Here is a 17,288-nt window from a genome sequence, read left to right on the forward strand (position 1 = left end):
ATCTAGCTTAGCTGCCCCTTTCCTTATTGTCTTAACTAAACTCCTAGAAAACCTTGCCTACTCTTCTCCACACGCAAACCTCTCATTCACTTTTCAACTATTTTTTGATACAATTATCTTATCTCATCATTCAGTTGCAGCTGTTCGCTCCAAAGTTACCAGGAATCGCAATTGCCAAATCTGATGACTTTTTCTCAGTCCTTACCCTGCTCAAACTCACTGCAGCTTCTGCCTACTTCTTATCCTCTTCACCAGCATACCCTCTCACCTCTGGATTTTCCTAAGAGTGTTCTCTCTTACTGGTTTGAAGGCACCTTTCTTAGTCTCCTTTGTTCACTTTCACACATGCCCAATTGTGGATGTGCACAAGGTCTCCATTTCCATTTTCTGTTCTCTAAACTCACTCACTGGTTTGGTGACCTCCTCAGGTCCCAGTGGGTTTAATTACTGTCTCTATTAAGATGACTCTCAGCTCTATAGAAACAGCCCTAATCTCTGGAGCTCCAGACACAAATCTCCACCTACCTATTGAATATTTCGATTTAGTATGTCCAAAACTGAGATCCTCTCTCCCCATCAAAAAATCTTCTCCGCTTCTAAATTTCTCTTTTTCTGTTAAAATAACCACTAACCTCCTTGTCACCCAATTGTACAACCCTCACATTATCCTTGAGTTCTGAATCTCTTGAATCTCCACATATCCAATCAATCAACAAATATTGTCAGTCAAATCCATCTCATCTCTACCCACAAGGTTGCCACCACAGACGCGCTCCTTATTTTTGCTTAAGCACAATGCCTGGCACATAGCAGGCATTGAACAAAAGCTCGCTTCTTTTCTTCCTTCCTGTGGATATGTTGTTTTTCATGATAGAATGTAAGTTTCTTGAGGACAGACCTTATTTCGTTTGTCTTTGTGCTCCCAGCATTTAGCACAGTGGTAACTGTGCTTTTTAATTGGCTCTATTGGAATAGATCATATTTCTATAGCATTTTTAAAGTTTGCAAATATGTTTTTCACAGCAGCTCTATAAGGGAGGCAACATTAGTTTTACTATGCCCATTTTACAGAGGTTTAGAGAAGCTGAGAGACTGATCTACAGTCACAAAGTCATTGTTGCTCTTTGCCCTACATCAAGTAGTCAAACACATGTGGTTTTACTACCATGCAGTTCATGGAAATTGGGTGGATGCCCCTCAGTTGGGGAATGGCTGAATAAGTTAAGGTACATGAAGGTAATGCATTATTGTTGTTCTGTTAAGAAATGATGAGCAGTTTGATTTCAGAAAAGCCTGGGGAGACTTACATGAACTGATGCTGAGTGAAGTGAGCAGAACCAAGAGAACATTGTACATGGTAACAAGATTATATGATGATCAATTGTGGTGGACTTGGGTTTTTCATCAGTGAAGTGATTCAAGGCAATTTCAATAATAGACGTGCTGGAAAGAGCCATCCACATCCAAAGAGAGAACTATGGAGACTGAATGTGGATCAAAGCATAGTATTTTCATTTTTTTTTGTTATTGTTGTTTATTTGTTTTTCTTTTTGTTTTTCCCCTTTTGATCTGATTTTTCTTGCACAGCATGATGAATATGGAAATATATTTAGAAGAATTTCACATGTTTAATTATATTGGATTACTTGCTATCTAGCAGAGAGGGCAGGGGAGAAAGAGGGAGAATAATTTGGACCATAAAGTTTTGCAAAGGTGAATGTTGAAAACTATCCTTGCATGTATTTGAAAAAACAAAATCCCATAAATAAATAAATAAATAAATAAGAAGCCTACAAATTAATATTCTTATATGATAAATGTTTACATTATAAATAAATGTCTATTTTTTTGTCTAAAAGACAAAACCATTAAATCATTTTTAAACTTTGGGGAGAAAATACTGGGTATGTAGCTTCATGACATATAAACGCTTCCAGAATATTTCATAATCAGTTGAAAGATATAACATGTCAAAGATAGAAACATTTTCAAATTAATAAATCACTACATGCTGTATCTAATACTAGCAAATAATATTTATATAGCACTTTAAAGGTTTACAAGGCACTTAACATATTATCTCATGTGATCTTCTCAATGAAATTATGTGAGGTAGATGCTAGGATTATCAACATTTTGCAGAAAAAGGAAACTGAGGAAGAAAGTGTTAAGTGACTTGTACAGTCACACATCTAGATAGAGCACTGAGTCTGGAATCAGAATAATACAATCTCAGATACTTACTAGCTGTGTGACCTTGGGCAAGTCACTTCACTCTGTTTGCCTCGGTTTCTTTATCAGTAAAATGAGGTGCAGAAGGAAATGGCAAACCATTGCAATGTCTCTTCCAAGAAAATCCCAAGTGAGATTACAAAGAGTTGGACACAATTCAACAGCAAAATACTTATGTATTATTGTTGGCAATTTCTTGATTGAGACTAATATTTTAATATAAATCAACAAATGTATAAATCCATAAAAATACCTAACTTTATGTTATGTGATCTATACTACTAGGTGGCAGGTCATCAAGTTCACTGAAGAACAGGTGTTTATCTTGTTATTGATAGAAAACTAAGTAGAGAAGTTCTCTTTGCCAGTTATCTCCTGGAAAACTGGGATATGGGGGAGGAGAAGAACACTGAAGCAAAGAATCTAGAGAAAAACATCTTCCTTGCCTTGTCATGCCTATCAATGACTTTAACTTGTACCCTGAAAGCAATTAAAATTCAGAAAAGTCCTAGATAGAGGACCTGAATTTAAAGTGCATTTCTACACTTATTACCTATTGACCCTATCTAAATTGTTTGCCATCTTTGCATTTCAGTTTCTCTTTCATGAATTGAAAAGGTTAGACTAGAATTGAGATGTCAAACTTTGGCTAATGGGGCTACAAAATTCCCTGGTGCAATTTGAAACAGATTAAAATATAATTGGGAAAAGTTTAACAACAAAAATTTAAAGCAATATAACAATTTGTGGTTTTCTAAGGCAATATGCCACTGAGTTTAATATCACTGGACTAAATGGCCTCTAAGGTCCTTGGCTTGTTCTGAAGCTTTGAATTGATGAATTTTTCCTATTTCTAGGATCTTTACTTTTAGGACATTTCACTCTATCTTTTGCCTTCCTACACCAAGTCAAGGCTGGTGCCACAGAAAATTTTATAAATAACAAAGGCCTGAAAACAATTAAAGAAAGAATTAGACCTCTAAGAGGGCACTAAACAAACTGACTTTTTTTTAAACCCATAAAAATTGGTGGATGGGAGCAACCTTTTAAGGAGGAATGCTCTGTTCCATGAATAAAACAAATAGAAAGATTTCTTTATATTTAGAAAAATGGATTACAGCTCTTGGCAACACACACTTCTCAGCAGGCATTTCTAATGTCTTTCTCAAAAACCAGAATTTAAACTTAAAACTAGTGTTTTTTTGGCATTAGTTCACCTGTGGTTCTGGTCAGCTTAGGAGTTTGCACAAGTGGGCTCCCTCCCTTTTAGTGACCCATTTTGAGGATACATTTACGAAAGAAATGTTCTCCTGCTAGGAAAGGTACTGTCCCCACCCCTAACATCCATGAAGGAAAATAGGCCATTATTCTTCTTAAGACCTAGAGGTAACCAATGAGGGGAAGGTAAGTTTTTTTTATTAGATGCAATTATGCAGATGTCAAGCTTCTTCCCTCCCACTACCCACAATAAAAATGATCATCAATGTCATAAAATGCCATCCTAGGGAACCTCCCATGTTGCATATGAAAGCCTCTACTGGAAATGCTTCTGGCTAGCTGTTCCCATCAATCTGGGTCACATATTCAGGGGTTATTTTATTTTACTGCAGACACTGAAAAGAAAAAGTAAATTTACAGAAAGAAATAAACAAAAGGAACTATGTAAGACCCAGGAGGTGAAATGTGGAGGTTAGATTATCCTGCTCAGGCAATTTCATATCCGTGAGCAGTAATAACAGTAATTATTATAATATATATCCTCATAACTCAAATAGACTACCCAAGAACCCATTTATTTCATCCCAGGTTCCATATTGAGTATCCAAAGAACCTTTTGATTCCTCCAATGTGGCATTTGCCCACACTCTTACTTTATAACTTATTCATTTACACATACCTTCCTATTTATATTGAAAATTAAGTTCATCCCACATCAGTAAGAAGCCTCTAAATATGGTTCCTTCAGAGGGCCACACCCAGAGCCCTACCCTACATTCAGTACATCACATAGCTGGAAAATGTGATTAGATTGATGGAAGCCAGAAAAGCTAATGCATTCATTCTGGAACTCCAAAATGGCTCAGGTTGCCAGACTTCCCATAGACATGGAATTGTCCCATTCGGATGCATAATGGTCCTCTAACCTGACACTACTGGCATACAGGATAGGTTCCATTCCCTTCCTGTCTCCTCCCCCTCTGCTCCCATTGCTGATGCTGGCAAGTTAATGATCAGTAAGTAATGCAAGGAAGGGACTTCTTTGAAGTTAACCAAACTATTATGGGTAGACAGGTATAAAAGCAACTTAGTAGAGGGATGGAGAGAGGATGATTGAATCTGCCAAGACAATATATTTGGAGAACTCCAGTTACTGGAAAGTGACCTAATTTTTTCCCTTCATGAAATTGCCTCCACATGTCCCCACTCTTGGAGACAAGCCAGCTGTAACACATTTATGCAAGAAAAGGGGAACCCAAGAATAGGTAGTTAGCTGAAAGAAGGGGCTGTGAAACCATTTTCATGACTTGGGCATCTTCCCCAACATCAGGCAAGATCAGAAGTGGTCAAACTAGCCCTAGGTGCTGATTTTTTTCAAAAAAGAAAAACAAAGACAAAACAAAGCAAAAACATTATTTGCAACTCTCCTACTTGGAAAAACTTGGGAGATATCTCTGAATGGTCAAGCATATTCCCAAAATACTGTGTTTCCCTGAACTAGGAACCATCTAGATTAATTTCTATTCAGATGAGCTTCAAAATAACCTTAATGCTGATGCAAATCAGCAAGCATCAATTGTCTACCATGGGCATTATATGCCTACTAAAGGGTAACTAGGTAGGACAGTGGATAGAGTGCTTGGTCTAGAGTCAGGAATACTCATTTTCCTTAGTTCAAATCAGCACATATTAGCTGCGTGACCGTGGGAAGTCATTTATTCTATTTGCCTCAGTTTCCTTATCTGTAAAATCAGCTAGAGGAAAAAAATGGCAAAACACTCTAGTATCTTTGCCAAGGAAACTCCAAATGAAGTCACAGAGTGAGACATGACTGGAAAATGACTGAACAACAACAATAGAAATACAAAAATAAAACCCAGCCCTGCCCACAGGGAGCTCACATTCCAAAGAAGGTTTGCAATATGTAGGTAGAGAAATCAACTTTAAAAATATATATATAGAATAGTTTTAAAAAGAAGAAAACACTAACTGGGAGGAAGCAAAAAAATTCTTATGTAGGAGGTGAAATTAAAATAACCTTGTAGAAATCCTGCCTCCCAAGTCAGTAACCAAGTATTACGGCCAGTAACCATAATGATTCATTATTTTCTCTTTAAAAAGATAGGAACTACAAGTGGGTACATTGGAACTGAGAAATTAAGGATAAGGAAATTTTGTGGGGAGATCGACTAATTTTAAAAATTCCTGGATTGGAAACAAGGATGATCCTTTTCTAAAAACTTTTTAAATGTTTCATTATTTTAGTGGAGGAAAATTTTAAGATCCATTGTGTATAAGAATCCTCCATAAAAGTTCTATTTAGATGTTTCTTTAAGGGGTAAAGATAACCTAGGATCTTTAAAGCCTATCAGAAGAAATCAAGCTCTGGCAGGTTCTACGCTGCTTGAAAGTCCTTCTAAAGTCTTTCTTCTGAAGATGAGTCCAGCTAATGTAGAAATACCTATCACCAAAAAGATGGATATTGCATGATAGAATTCTTAACAACTCATAAAGTCATTTAGTGAGATGTCGTAGGGTCTGAGAGTTGCATTAGTGGGGAAATGTCCACTTTGATGAAAATACATATGTAATTGTGGCTATAGTAATAGTAGTAGTAGTAATTATAACTCTGTAGTACCAAAATAGGAAACTAATCATTTCTACCATTTTTAATAGAAAAAAAAATGTAAAGAAGAAGATATTCTTGGGGAAAGAATGTAGGATCCATCAGATTTATTCTAGAATCATTCTGAAGGGAGGAGTATGAACTCAAGTATCAAGGAAAGACTCCAATTACTGGTGTTGATAGTATGAGCTCTTTGAGTACCTTACCCATATATACCTATATGCTTTATATGATAGGATCACTATTTCTCTAAATCATGTCCTCCCTCCTCCTTTTTGCTCCCACATAGATTAGTCTCAATTTTTCTTTATAAAGTCACAGAGCTGTCCTTGGCACTTGACTGACCCAAGATCCAAGCTAAGCCTCCATTAATACAACTTCCCTGTAGCCTCAGGCCATATAAACATGGCTTGCTCACTACTTAAGGTCATAAAAAAATCTCCCCAAATGACATTTGTCCCAAAGCCAGGCCACATCAAACTCTATTGACTAGACATATTTCCATAGGGAGATGAGGTTGGGGATAAGAGAAACTTATCAACCCTCAGCCAAGTGCTGGTATATGCTTCTTGAATATGGCTAAGTAACCTCCTTTTGTTAATATGAATAATGTGCGAGTGATTCATGTCATTCTCCTGAGTCAGACTTTCTCCAAACAGATTGAATTGAATAGGCTTGAGCAAGAATAAATAACAATAGATTTTGCAAAGTAATTCATTAAAAGTAGTATTATTCCCATTGTACAAATAAGACAACTGCAGTTCAGAGAGATCCAGGGTCTCATCCATTAACCCACAGCTAATAAAGGTCAGAGATAAAATTGGTAGGGAATCTTATCTTAGGAGGCATGAAGCTCAAACTGTCATGAATCATAATGTCCTCTGCAACATTCCTAGCAGTAGGTGGTCATCTAGCTTTTGCTTGAAGACCCACCATCACCTCGCCCTACCCCATGACAGGAGAATTGGCATTGGGGTGTCATAGGGCATTGAACCTGGGGTCAAGAAGACTCCAGTTACTTATTAGCTGTGCATCTCACCTGGGTCTGCCTCAGGTCCTTGCTATAGTCTAGCCCACATTTCTCCATTTTGTGCATACAGATTGCAAGAGTTATCTCCAACTAACCTATTTATATCTTGTCTACATGCTATTGACATGCATTAGATTAGAATGCAAGATTCTTGGATATGTTAGCCTATATCAGATTGCTTGTTCTCTTTGGGGAGGGGGAGAAAAATTTGGAAGACAAAATCTTGCATAAATGAATGTTGAAAATTATTCTACATGTATTTGGGGGGGGAAATACTATTGAGAAAAATAAATAAACAAATAAGAATGTGAGATGCTTGAGAGTCAGGACTTTTTTTTTTTTTTCCTTTCTTTTTCTTACTAAAGCTTAGTACAGCACTGGGCACATAGTAAGTACTTAAATATTTATTGACTGTGGGCTGACTACCCTAAACTTCTTATTTGACGGTGGTAGGCAACTTCCAGTGAAAAAATTTTTTACCAATGCTGAGTAATACCTTCTCTGGATGATATAAGTATTAAAGAATTGCCTGGGGAATTAAGAGATTAAAATGACTTATTCAGAATCATCGTATATATGAGGAAAGGAGGATTTCAACCCAGATCCTCCTGAACCTGAGGTCAACTTTTTACCCCATCATGCTGCCTCAGCTTCCCTTTCTAAATTCTCCCAAAGCATCCCTTTTAATGACTTGCTAAGAATAGAAGTCAAAGAATTTGAATCCAAATTTCTCTACCCCAGGTTCAGTGTTCTTTCTGCTATCCCACAAACTAAAGTGAATCATGAGAAAGCAAAGGTTCATGACTTGGAAACCATTTCCTCCATGAAATCTTTCCTAATGGTGGCTGCCCTCCCTGATCACCTTCCCCTGAAATTCCTATAGCATTTTGCAACTTAGTCACAATTCATCATTCAACAAAATTCTGCCTTTAGTTCTTCCATCATTTCAGACACACATTCTCTCCAAATAAATTTTAAGATCCTAAAGGGAAAAATCTTTAAGGAAATGAACTTTAAAGAAGAGGAACTATTTCTTCTACTTCTATATTTTCTACAACACCAAGTCCCATAAAAAGGTCCCATTCTTAAACCTTGAGGAAGAAGATTGTTCCCATTCTCATGCATCAAATGGCCAGCTTAATATTTGTACTTGTCCATGTCTATACTTTCTGGTGGTCATTCTATCTATCTTGTTAAAAAAAAAAAAAAAAGCCTTACGAGCAGGAGATGAATAAGTGGTCAAATGGTTTGAGCACAGGACAAAAAACCAGGAAGTTGTGCCTTCTAATCCTAGCTCTACCACAGACTTCCTTTGTGGTTATAGTCAACTCAATGAGCAAGCTTTTTCATGCCTCAGTTTCTTGCTAAGACAGATCCAAAACCCAGTGACGACATTTTTTTAAAGGTTTTTAGTATAAAAAAACCTTCATCAGAAATCTCAAAGCTAATAAACTGATACTTTCTTAGGTAGAAATGCTCAATAAAAAGAGGGAAATAGCTTTACCTTTTAATTTTCTGATGCAACAATCTTTTTGTGTAGTGGACTTAACAAGGACATTTTGCCAGCAAGATAGGAACAATGAGTCAGAAGGATTTCCTGTGTAAGTAGTATACTTCCAGAGGCAGAGTATAAGTAAGGTTTTTTCAGTTCTCAGACAGACTACAATTAGACGGTCAATTTGACATGAACAAACTTCTAAAAAAGTTGGGTTTTTTTAAATGTAATAACTTTCACTAAAATAGCTGCAAACTGCTGCCTGAGGTTCCGTAAGAAGAAAAAAGCCTTTAAATAGCCCAGAGACAACTCCACTAGGTGACATGCAGTCTTACAATGCCATTCATAAAGAGGGAATGCAGCCCATCGAGTCTGACAACTATATTCTAGCATTTGGGACTGCATGAGGGTTCAGTACCTAGGCAAACCACAGAATCAGCCAGCTTTGTGGCACCAGCTGTGGCAAGACTGGAAAGAAGAGTATACTATAACAAAAAAGAAATTCTTTTGACAGTTTTCTGTGATTTGCCAGGAAAACTGTAAGATACTTATTGGGAAAATGGCATTTTGGGGGAATAACTGACCTCTTAATATAGCTTGTTTGTTTGTTTCTCTATTTAATTCAAGAAGCATTAATAAAAACTAGAAGCATTGTGCTTGATGTTTGGCATAAAAAAGCAAAAATGAAATGTTCTGCCCTCAAGTATTCAACAATATACACACAAATAGTTATTATGCAAGAAAAAAATGGAGGAGAAAGAATTATAAGAATAGTAGGGGTGGGTAAATCTTCAGAGAGGAGGAATAAGGAAATCTTCAGAGAGGAGGTGGGTCCAAAGTTGAACCTTCAAGGAGGGTAAGAATTCTGAGAGTAGAGACAAGGTGGGAATGCATTCCAGGCATGAGTAATTCCTTGTACACATTCACAGAAGTGGAAAATATAGAGTTCAACAAAGAAGTAGTAATGTAGTTTGGTTGGAACAAAAAGTCCATGCAAGGAAATGTTATGAAATAAGGTTAGAAAGAGAGATGACTGGTACAAAACTATACAAATTGGTACTAATTGTACTGATGACTGATGTGTAGAGATCCTTAAATGCCAGTCTAAGGAGTTTGCCACCGTGCAATAAGGAACCACTGAAGGTTGTTGAGCAAGGGAGTGCCATGGTGAGAAAGGTGCATTACAAAGTTGATTTTGGCAGCCTGAAGGATTGAAAGAGGAATAGACTGGAAGCTAGGAGTCTACTTTGGAAACTATTATAGTAGTACAGGAAAGAGGTGCTGAGGGTTGGGCCCAGATCAGCACTTGCATGAGTGGAGAGGTGGAGACAGTATCAAACATTGTGGAGGTAAAATCAATCATTTGCAGTAGATTACGTGAGAGAAAGAAGCAAGAATTATGAAACTCTGTGAGTGGGAAGGTAATGGTGCTCTCAACAGAAATAGAGAAGTTTGAAATTGGGAAAGAGAGAGAGTTTGTGAGTTCCATTTTATGCATGCTGAGTCAAAGAGGTGTGCAAAGAAAAAAAAGCTTCCAGGGCAAGAGCCTTGAGACAAATCCATTTTAAGGGAATAGGAGATGGATGGAGATTTGATAAAGAAGACTGAGAAAGAGAGGTCAGATAGATAGGAGAACCAAGAAAAGCATCATGGAAGGTAAGAAAGGAGAGAATATTCCAAAACAGTAAAGGTCAACAGTATCAAAAACTGCAGATCAAGGAAAATGAAGTCTCAGAAAAGATTTCTGGATTTAACGATTAAGAGATTATTGATAACCTTGAAAAGAGTAGCTTTGGTTGAATGGTAGGGTCAAAAGGCAGGTTGCAAATGATTGAGAAAAAAAGTGGGCGATAAGAAAGTGGAAGCTATCAGTGTTGACAATCTTTCCAGGAGTCTGGCAGAGAAAGGAGAAGAGATATAGGACAATAGTTTGAGGGGATGGCAGGGTCATAGTAAGGTTTTTAAAGAAGGGGTAAATCTGAGTGTATTTGTAGGCACTGCAGAAAGAGCCAATAGATAAAGAGAGGAGAAAATGATTGAAAAGAATGATTGATGAGGAAAGGCTTAAAGAAGATGGAATTATCAGTGCAGAGAGAAAAGATATCCATGGTAAGAAAGGACGCCTCTTCCTCAAAGATAGGCCTAAAGGAGTAGAGGCTGGATGGAAAAGGAGTGAGGAGTTTAAGATACAAAATAAGGGACGAGAAAGTTTATGATAGATTGCTTCTATTTTATTAATAAACTAGGAGTCTAAGAAAGGCTGTGATTGGGAAAAAACACTGAAAACTTGAGGGAAGAAAGAAAGGTTTGGAAGCATCATTGACAGGATTTCTCAGAGGCAATTAGTGGCAATTTGATTTATATTATGATTTCTATTCTTAAGATCTTGCCACCTAGGAAGGAGGGACAGCAAACAATAGGTCTTCCTGATTAGGGATTACTTATTTATTTGAGATTTTGTTACAATGTCCATAAGATCATAGATCAAAAACTAGGAGAGACATTAGGGGCCATCTAGTCCAATTTTTTTTCATTTTAAATTTGAAGAAACCAAGGCCCAAGGAAATTAATCCAGACTTCTGAATAGAGGAAAGAGAAAACAAATAATATTAATCTAAATTATATAAGCTCTATAGAAACTGTAGTGAGTACCTTTGTAGTCTATAAAAATTTTACCCATAAAATTATGATAACTATATCACACAAGCAGAGTTTTCTAAGAGCTAATTGGTGCCAGTAATGAGATTTGATAAATGAAGTTAGTCATCGAAAAGCATAAGCAAAAAAAATTAATATTTTCCTGAGGTTAATATAAAATACTTACATCAACTTCTCCCTGATCGATGACATAGAAATTATCACCTTCATCTCCTAGAGAAGGAAAAAAAAAATATTTTAAAGATAATATATAAAGTATTGAGAAAGTTAAAATATGTAAATTATATACACATTGTCAAATAGCATTTTCTTTTTCTTTCTCTCTCATTTTTCCTTTCTTTCCTCTTTCCTTCTCTTCTTTATTCCCTCATTCCTTCTTTCCCTTTTCCCCCCTCTTTTCCTTCTTCTTTCCTATGTTCTTTCTTTCTCTTCATTGAGTCTCCATAAAATTCAGGGGCTACTCACATGCCGACCCCACTACTGATCAGCACAGCATTCCCCAGCTCTGTTTGTGATCTATGCTGGTTTGTCTCTTACATAATCTTCATCACATTGGCACTACTGACTTAGCTCACTAAAGCCCAGATCTTTTAATTTCAACTAAAACTCAAGAATCAGCATCTACTAGTACCTCTAAGTAAAAGCATGGACCACCATGCCCAGATAAATTGCATGATTAAAATTGCTTCTCATACCATTTAAAAGTAACGTTCTGAATCTTATCAATATGGAATTCCTAGTGGATAGGGAAAATTACAAACAGCGTTATAACAATTTGTTAAGAGTACTGTTCTTAGATTACATTGGATAAATTCTATAATACACAAATGCTTTTCTTTTAGTATTTCTATTCAAATGGAATTAGGTAGTAAAATTCCTATAGATATTATCTCTTATTCAGGGAAAATACAGGAGGAAAGTTACCTTGCAGTATGACTGTTTCTCCAGCAATATGAGTGACAGGAAACATGGCATCAAATATGTCACTAAAAAAAAATATATATATATATATTTAAGTTGTAGTTATACTTCTTTACATTTTAAAGTAAAAGGTTAATAAACTGTTTTAATGGCCATTATTCATTAATGAATTGGCTATTCATTGTTTTTAATTAAAACAAAACAAAACAAAATTTATTCAGCTTAAACCCAACACTGGTAGGGGCAAACTTGAATGTGCCTAATAATGACATATTAAATTCAGAACCCTTGAAGCTGACATTAAATGTTGAAATATATGAAATGCTTAACATGCTGATTCAACCCACTGACAATTTACTATAGTTAATATGAACAAGGCACATGAAATGAAAACACTGTGCAAATTAAGCAGCCTGTATGTCGTATTTTCTAAATTTACATGTGAAATTGGCTGTACAAACAGGACACAAATTGAATTGCACAGGCTCTAAATTCGTTCAACAATGAGTTGGCAAAGGTAGAATCAAAGTTGGTAGGGAGATGTTTGTTGAGCTATGAAATTAGATGAGTAAATATACATCTCCTAAGGAATCACAGATGCCCATTGATTAGGGAATGACTGATCAAATCATAGCATATGAATGTAATGAAATAATACTGTTCCATAAGAAAAAAAAAATCCAGAGAAACAAGGAGAGGACTGATGCAGAGAGAAGGAGGCAGAGCCAGAACAAGTTACACAATGATTACAATAATGCAAGGAAAATAGCACAGAAAAATATAAGTATTTAAATTAAATGCACTGACCAATCTAAGTTCCAGAGTACTGCTGATGAAAAACACCTTACCTCCACCCACCCCCAGTCTGATTCAGCAGAGACAATAAAAAAAAATAAGAAATGTTGCATGTGCTATAAGACAAAATAGTTTTGTTGTTTTTTACTTAACTATATTTCTCTATTCTAAGGTAGGATTCTATGGAAATGACTGTTGTTAAAAACAAAAATCACCCAGAAATCTTTTTTGGGAGGAAGGGGTCGTTGGGGGTTTCTATTCCACTATTATATAAGACGTACAACAATAGGATATGAGATTTAAGGAATCTTGAAGATTATCTAAGACAAATCACTAATTTTATAAAATTAAAGCTCATAGAAGGAAAGTGTCTTTTCAAGGTCATATCACTCAACATGCACTTATTAAGCTACTATTGTGTGTCACTGCGCTAAAAGCTGAGGACAAAAATACAATAAATGCAATAATTACTATTCTCAAAGAAAGGACCTCACATTCTAGGGGAGGGAGGAGAAAACAAGGACATATGTCCATAGACATAAAACAAACATAAAACAAAGATAAAAACAAAGTAAATATAAGGTAGTTGGATAACAGAAGATAGTAACAATTGAGAGGAATAGGAAAGATTTCATATAGAAGGTGATACTTGAAAAGCATCCTGAAGAAAGACAGGGATTCTAGGACACTGAGTTGAGGGAGGAGCACATTCCAGGTATAGGGAACAACCAATGCAAAGGCAAGAAGAAGGGAAATGGAGCATACCAAGAGGAGCACAGAAAAGGTCACATGGCTACTTGTCACATCTTGCTAGGTTTATAGAAAGAGAATGGGTTGCAAATTCCTTTCCTTTACAATATATGGAAATAAGCAAAGCCTTTAAAAGGATAAGGACTGTTGTTTTTGTATGACAACATGAGTCATGCAAAAGGGGAGTCACTAAACCATTGCAAAGACCCCTGAGCTTTTGATAGCTGTTAAAATCCTTAGGTAGGAAGTACATGCTATAAAACTCTAAGTTAGCTTATTTCCTGTCCTAACTGGTTTAAAAAATAATTCTTCGAAACATACACTCATCAGTTAAAAGCTGAGACTATCTTTCCCTTCAAGAGAACAAACCATATTAATCGACCTGAGATGCCAACTGATGCAGAGAAGTTAGAACCAAGAAACATCACAGTACAATTTCTTACACTGTAAACTCTTTTTGATTTTGCTTTCCATGATCAAATGTTTCGCTTTTTTCACTATCCTGTTCACAATCCATGATATTCATTTCTTTCTCTCTTTTCCTTTGGGTTTTGGTCATGACCCAGATGCTTTTAAGCTGATGACCCTAAGTAAATAAATCACTCTGTGGGCTTCCTTTTCTTCTTTTGAACACAGAACCTTTATTGTCATCCTCATCTCTAATATTCTATGACCTTATAATTTTTATAATAAAATAATATTTATTATTATGATACTATAATAATACTTAATTTCTATCAAATTGTTTGCTGTCTTGGTGGGGGGGAGGTAAGGAAGGGAGGGAGAAAAATTTAGAATACAAAGTCTTACAAAAATGAATGTTGAAACCTATCTTTATATATATATTTGAGTTTATTTTATTTTATTTTATTTTGCTGAGGCAAGTTAAATGACTTGCCCAGGGTACTTGGCATTAAGTGTCTGAAACTGGATTTTTAACTCAGGTCCTCCTGACATCAGGGTGTGTGCTCTATCCATTACAACATCTATCTGCTCCCTCTTTATATGTATTTGGAAAAATAAAATATTATTGGGAAAAAATATAATAATATAATAACAAAATGAAAAGTATGTTTGCTGGCTAAAAATTTATAGAACATATTTGTATTGTGGTTCCTTACATAAGTTACTTATAATTTTGCATTTTTTAATGGAACTGTTTATAAAAGACACATAATCTTATAAATATAAAAGTTTTAATGAATGTAATTGAAGTGTGCTGGTAAATATTTAACAACCAGCATGGGGGGAGGGAGAATTGTACGTATGACACACATTTAAGCTTATTCTACATTGATCAACATTTTCTCCACTTTCTTAAGTCTAGACTTAAGAAAAGAATAAATTGAGCCCTAATTTATAGAATTTGCGAAACTTTCAAAGTACTCACACTGAAAAGGTAATAATCATATCTCTTGAATTGCCTCCAGCATAATGTGTTATTGTTATATCATATATATTAGTTAAAATTACTAATAAATAGCAATGTTACTATTATTGTGTAGTATGAATTTCCAAATATAAGAAATTCGGAGAAATATTAGAAAACTAAAACTGATAAAGAGAGAATCAAATGGAGCCAGGATAATAATATATACAACCATTATAATATTAAAAGAAAATACATCTCCAAATAATAGTAAAGACCATTCTTAGTCGCAAAAAATAGGTGAGAAAATGCATCAGAGAAGCAAAGGATAAGGGGGACAGAATGTTGCATACGTCACCACTATATTAGTTGTTTTTGCCTAATTTTTTTTTATTATTGTAAGATGGAGAGAGGAATATATATTTTTAAAAAATGATATAAAAACATAATGATGTCATTCCCCTCCCCCCAAAGAAATAAATTATATTTTAACTCCTCCCTCCCTCCAGTTTTTCCTTCTCTCCCCTGATTTTGGGTTGGACAACTTGGATTTGTATATCATCTAAGACAATGTTCTTAACTGTTTTTGTGTGATACGGACCCATCTAGCAGTATAGTAGACCTATGAACCTTTCTCAGAAAAGTTTTTTTTTTTAAATTCATGATCAAAGGAAATGTTAATTTCAACTAGAATCAATCAATCAATCAGTCGGGAAGTATATAATAAATGACTGTTACATGTGAGGCACTGAGCTAAAGTGCTAGAGAAAGGGAAGAAACAATCTCAGCTTTCAAAGAGTTCCTATTTTAATAGCGAGGGCAATATAAAAAATTAAGATGTAATTTTTTTTCTCATCCAAGTTTACAGGTCCCCTGAAATATAATCACAGGATCTTAAGGGGTCCACGGACTTATGTTAGGAACCCTCTGACCTAAGGGCTGCCCCTCCATGCTTTCATACTCTCTTCAAAGATAAAATTAAGTGGACTCCTCCTTTTGAAAAACTGAGCTCCCTCCACATTCTTCAATCTAATAGAGTAAAAGAAAAAAAAAAAAAAACATTTATAAATCTTGATCTGGCTCCATACTATGCCAAGCACTCTATAAAGTAAGTTAAAAAGGCATAGCACTCTTGTCCTCTAGAAGTTTCTTAATGACTCAATTTGGCTTCCTTTCCTGATTGAATTATCTCAAGGATTTTTCTTCTTCCTAATTCACTCTGCCTACACAGACACAGCCTAAGACAGAGAGTGAATGAGCAGCAGAGAAATTCCAGCTTGTACCATAAATGACAAAAGCCTTTTCTTTTAACACAGGTAATGCCCTTTGACAGCCTCATTTAAAGGAAACGCCTGTTAGACCCATTTTTCCAAGAGATGAAACTATAATGCACCAGATGCCCCCACAACTAATAACTGTGAAAGAAATAAGCCAGCAAGAATTTAGAGTTCTAGCCCATCAAAAGTAAATTAAAACATGTTCTATCAGCCAACTCTCCCGATTTTTTCTTCAGCTGAATAACTATTTTTCCACTTTCCACATCCTTTTAAACAAAACCCAATCCCTTCCTATTTCTCAGGAATTTAATGGCATTAAAAGGCACTGGTCCTTTCTGTCTTTTCTAATGCTGGCATGTACAATAAATTGACCTGCAGGAATAAAAACAGTTTTCAAGTTGGATCTAGCAATAATCTCTTGGGGATTTTAATGCAATCAGTTAGCACATGTCTTTAAAAACTCTCAAATAATTGTCTCTCAACCCTCTTATTATCTCTACCGTGTATTTGACATTTGACTCTATCCAACTCTACCAAGCACTTTATTAAATATTAACTTGCATTCTTCTCTAATTGGTCTGTATGCATGAGTCAGGTCTCCCCAATCAGAGAATAAACCCTTTGAAGGTAGGCAACAAATCACATGCTTTTTGTCCTTCAAATACAAATAGTACATAGATTGGACTCAGTCACAGAAAAGCAAACTAAATAGTTCTAAACAAGTATTAATCATGCTCCCATAAATTATGAATAGTGGGGTTTCCCCCTCAGATATATTTAATTTATTTTTTTAATATTTACTATTAAGAATTTATTTTTTTTCTAAATCCCACTCCCCACACACACTGAAAAAGAGAAACAAAAAATCCAGATTCTAACAAATATGTATACTCTAGTAAAACACATTGCCATATTGG

The 17,288-nt window shown here is 35.5% G+C and overlaps 1 protein-coding gene across 3 annotated transcripts in view; it reads right to left on the bottom strand.

Annotated features, from left to right (window-relative positions):
• PRKAR1B (protein kinase cAMP-dependent type I regulatory subunit beta) overlaps window positions 1–17,288 on the bottom strand; it is a 242,001-nt gene that overhangs the window by 89,595 nt on the left and 135,118 nt on the right. For all 3 annotated transcript variants that reach the window (XM_074281089.1, XM_074281091.1, XM_074281090.1), the window contains 2 exons: window positions 12,184–12,245; window positions 11,426–11,472 (listed from right to left, as the gene is read on the bottom strand). In XM_074281089.1, the coding sequence (XP_074137190.1) occupies window positions 11,426–11,472; window positions 12,184–12,245 (109 nt within the window). The remainder of the gene's footprint in view (window positions 1–11,425; window positions 11,473–12,183; window positions 12,246–17,288) is intronic.

The sequence above is a fragment of the Sminthopsis crassicaudata genome, chromosome 1 (genome assembly GCF_048593235.1).
Source record: "Sminthopsis crassicaudata isolate SCR6 chromosome 1, ASM4859323v1, whole genome shotgun sequence".
NCBI classification, from domain to species: Eukaryota; Metazoa; Chordata; class Mammalia; order Dasyuromorphia; family Dasyuridae; genus Sminthopsis; species Sminthopsis crassicaudata.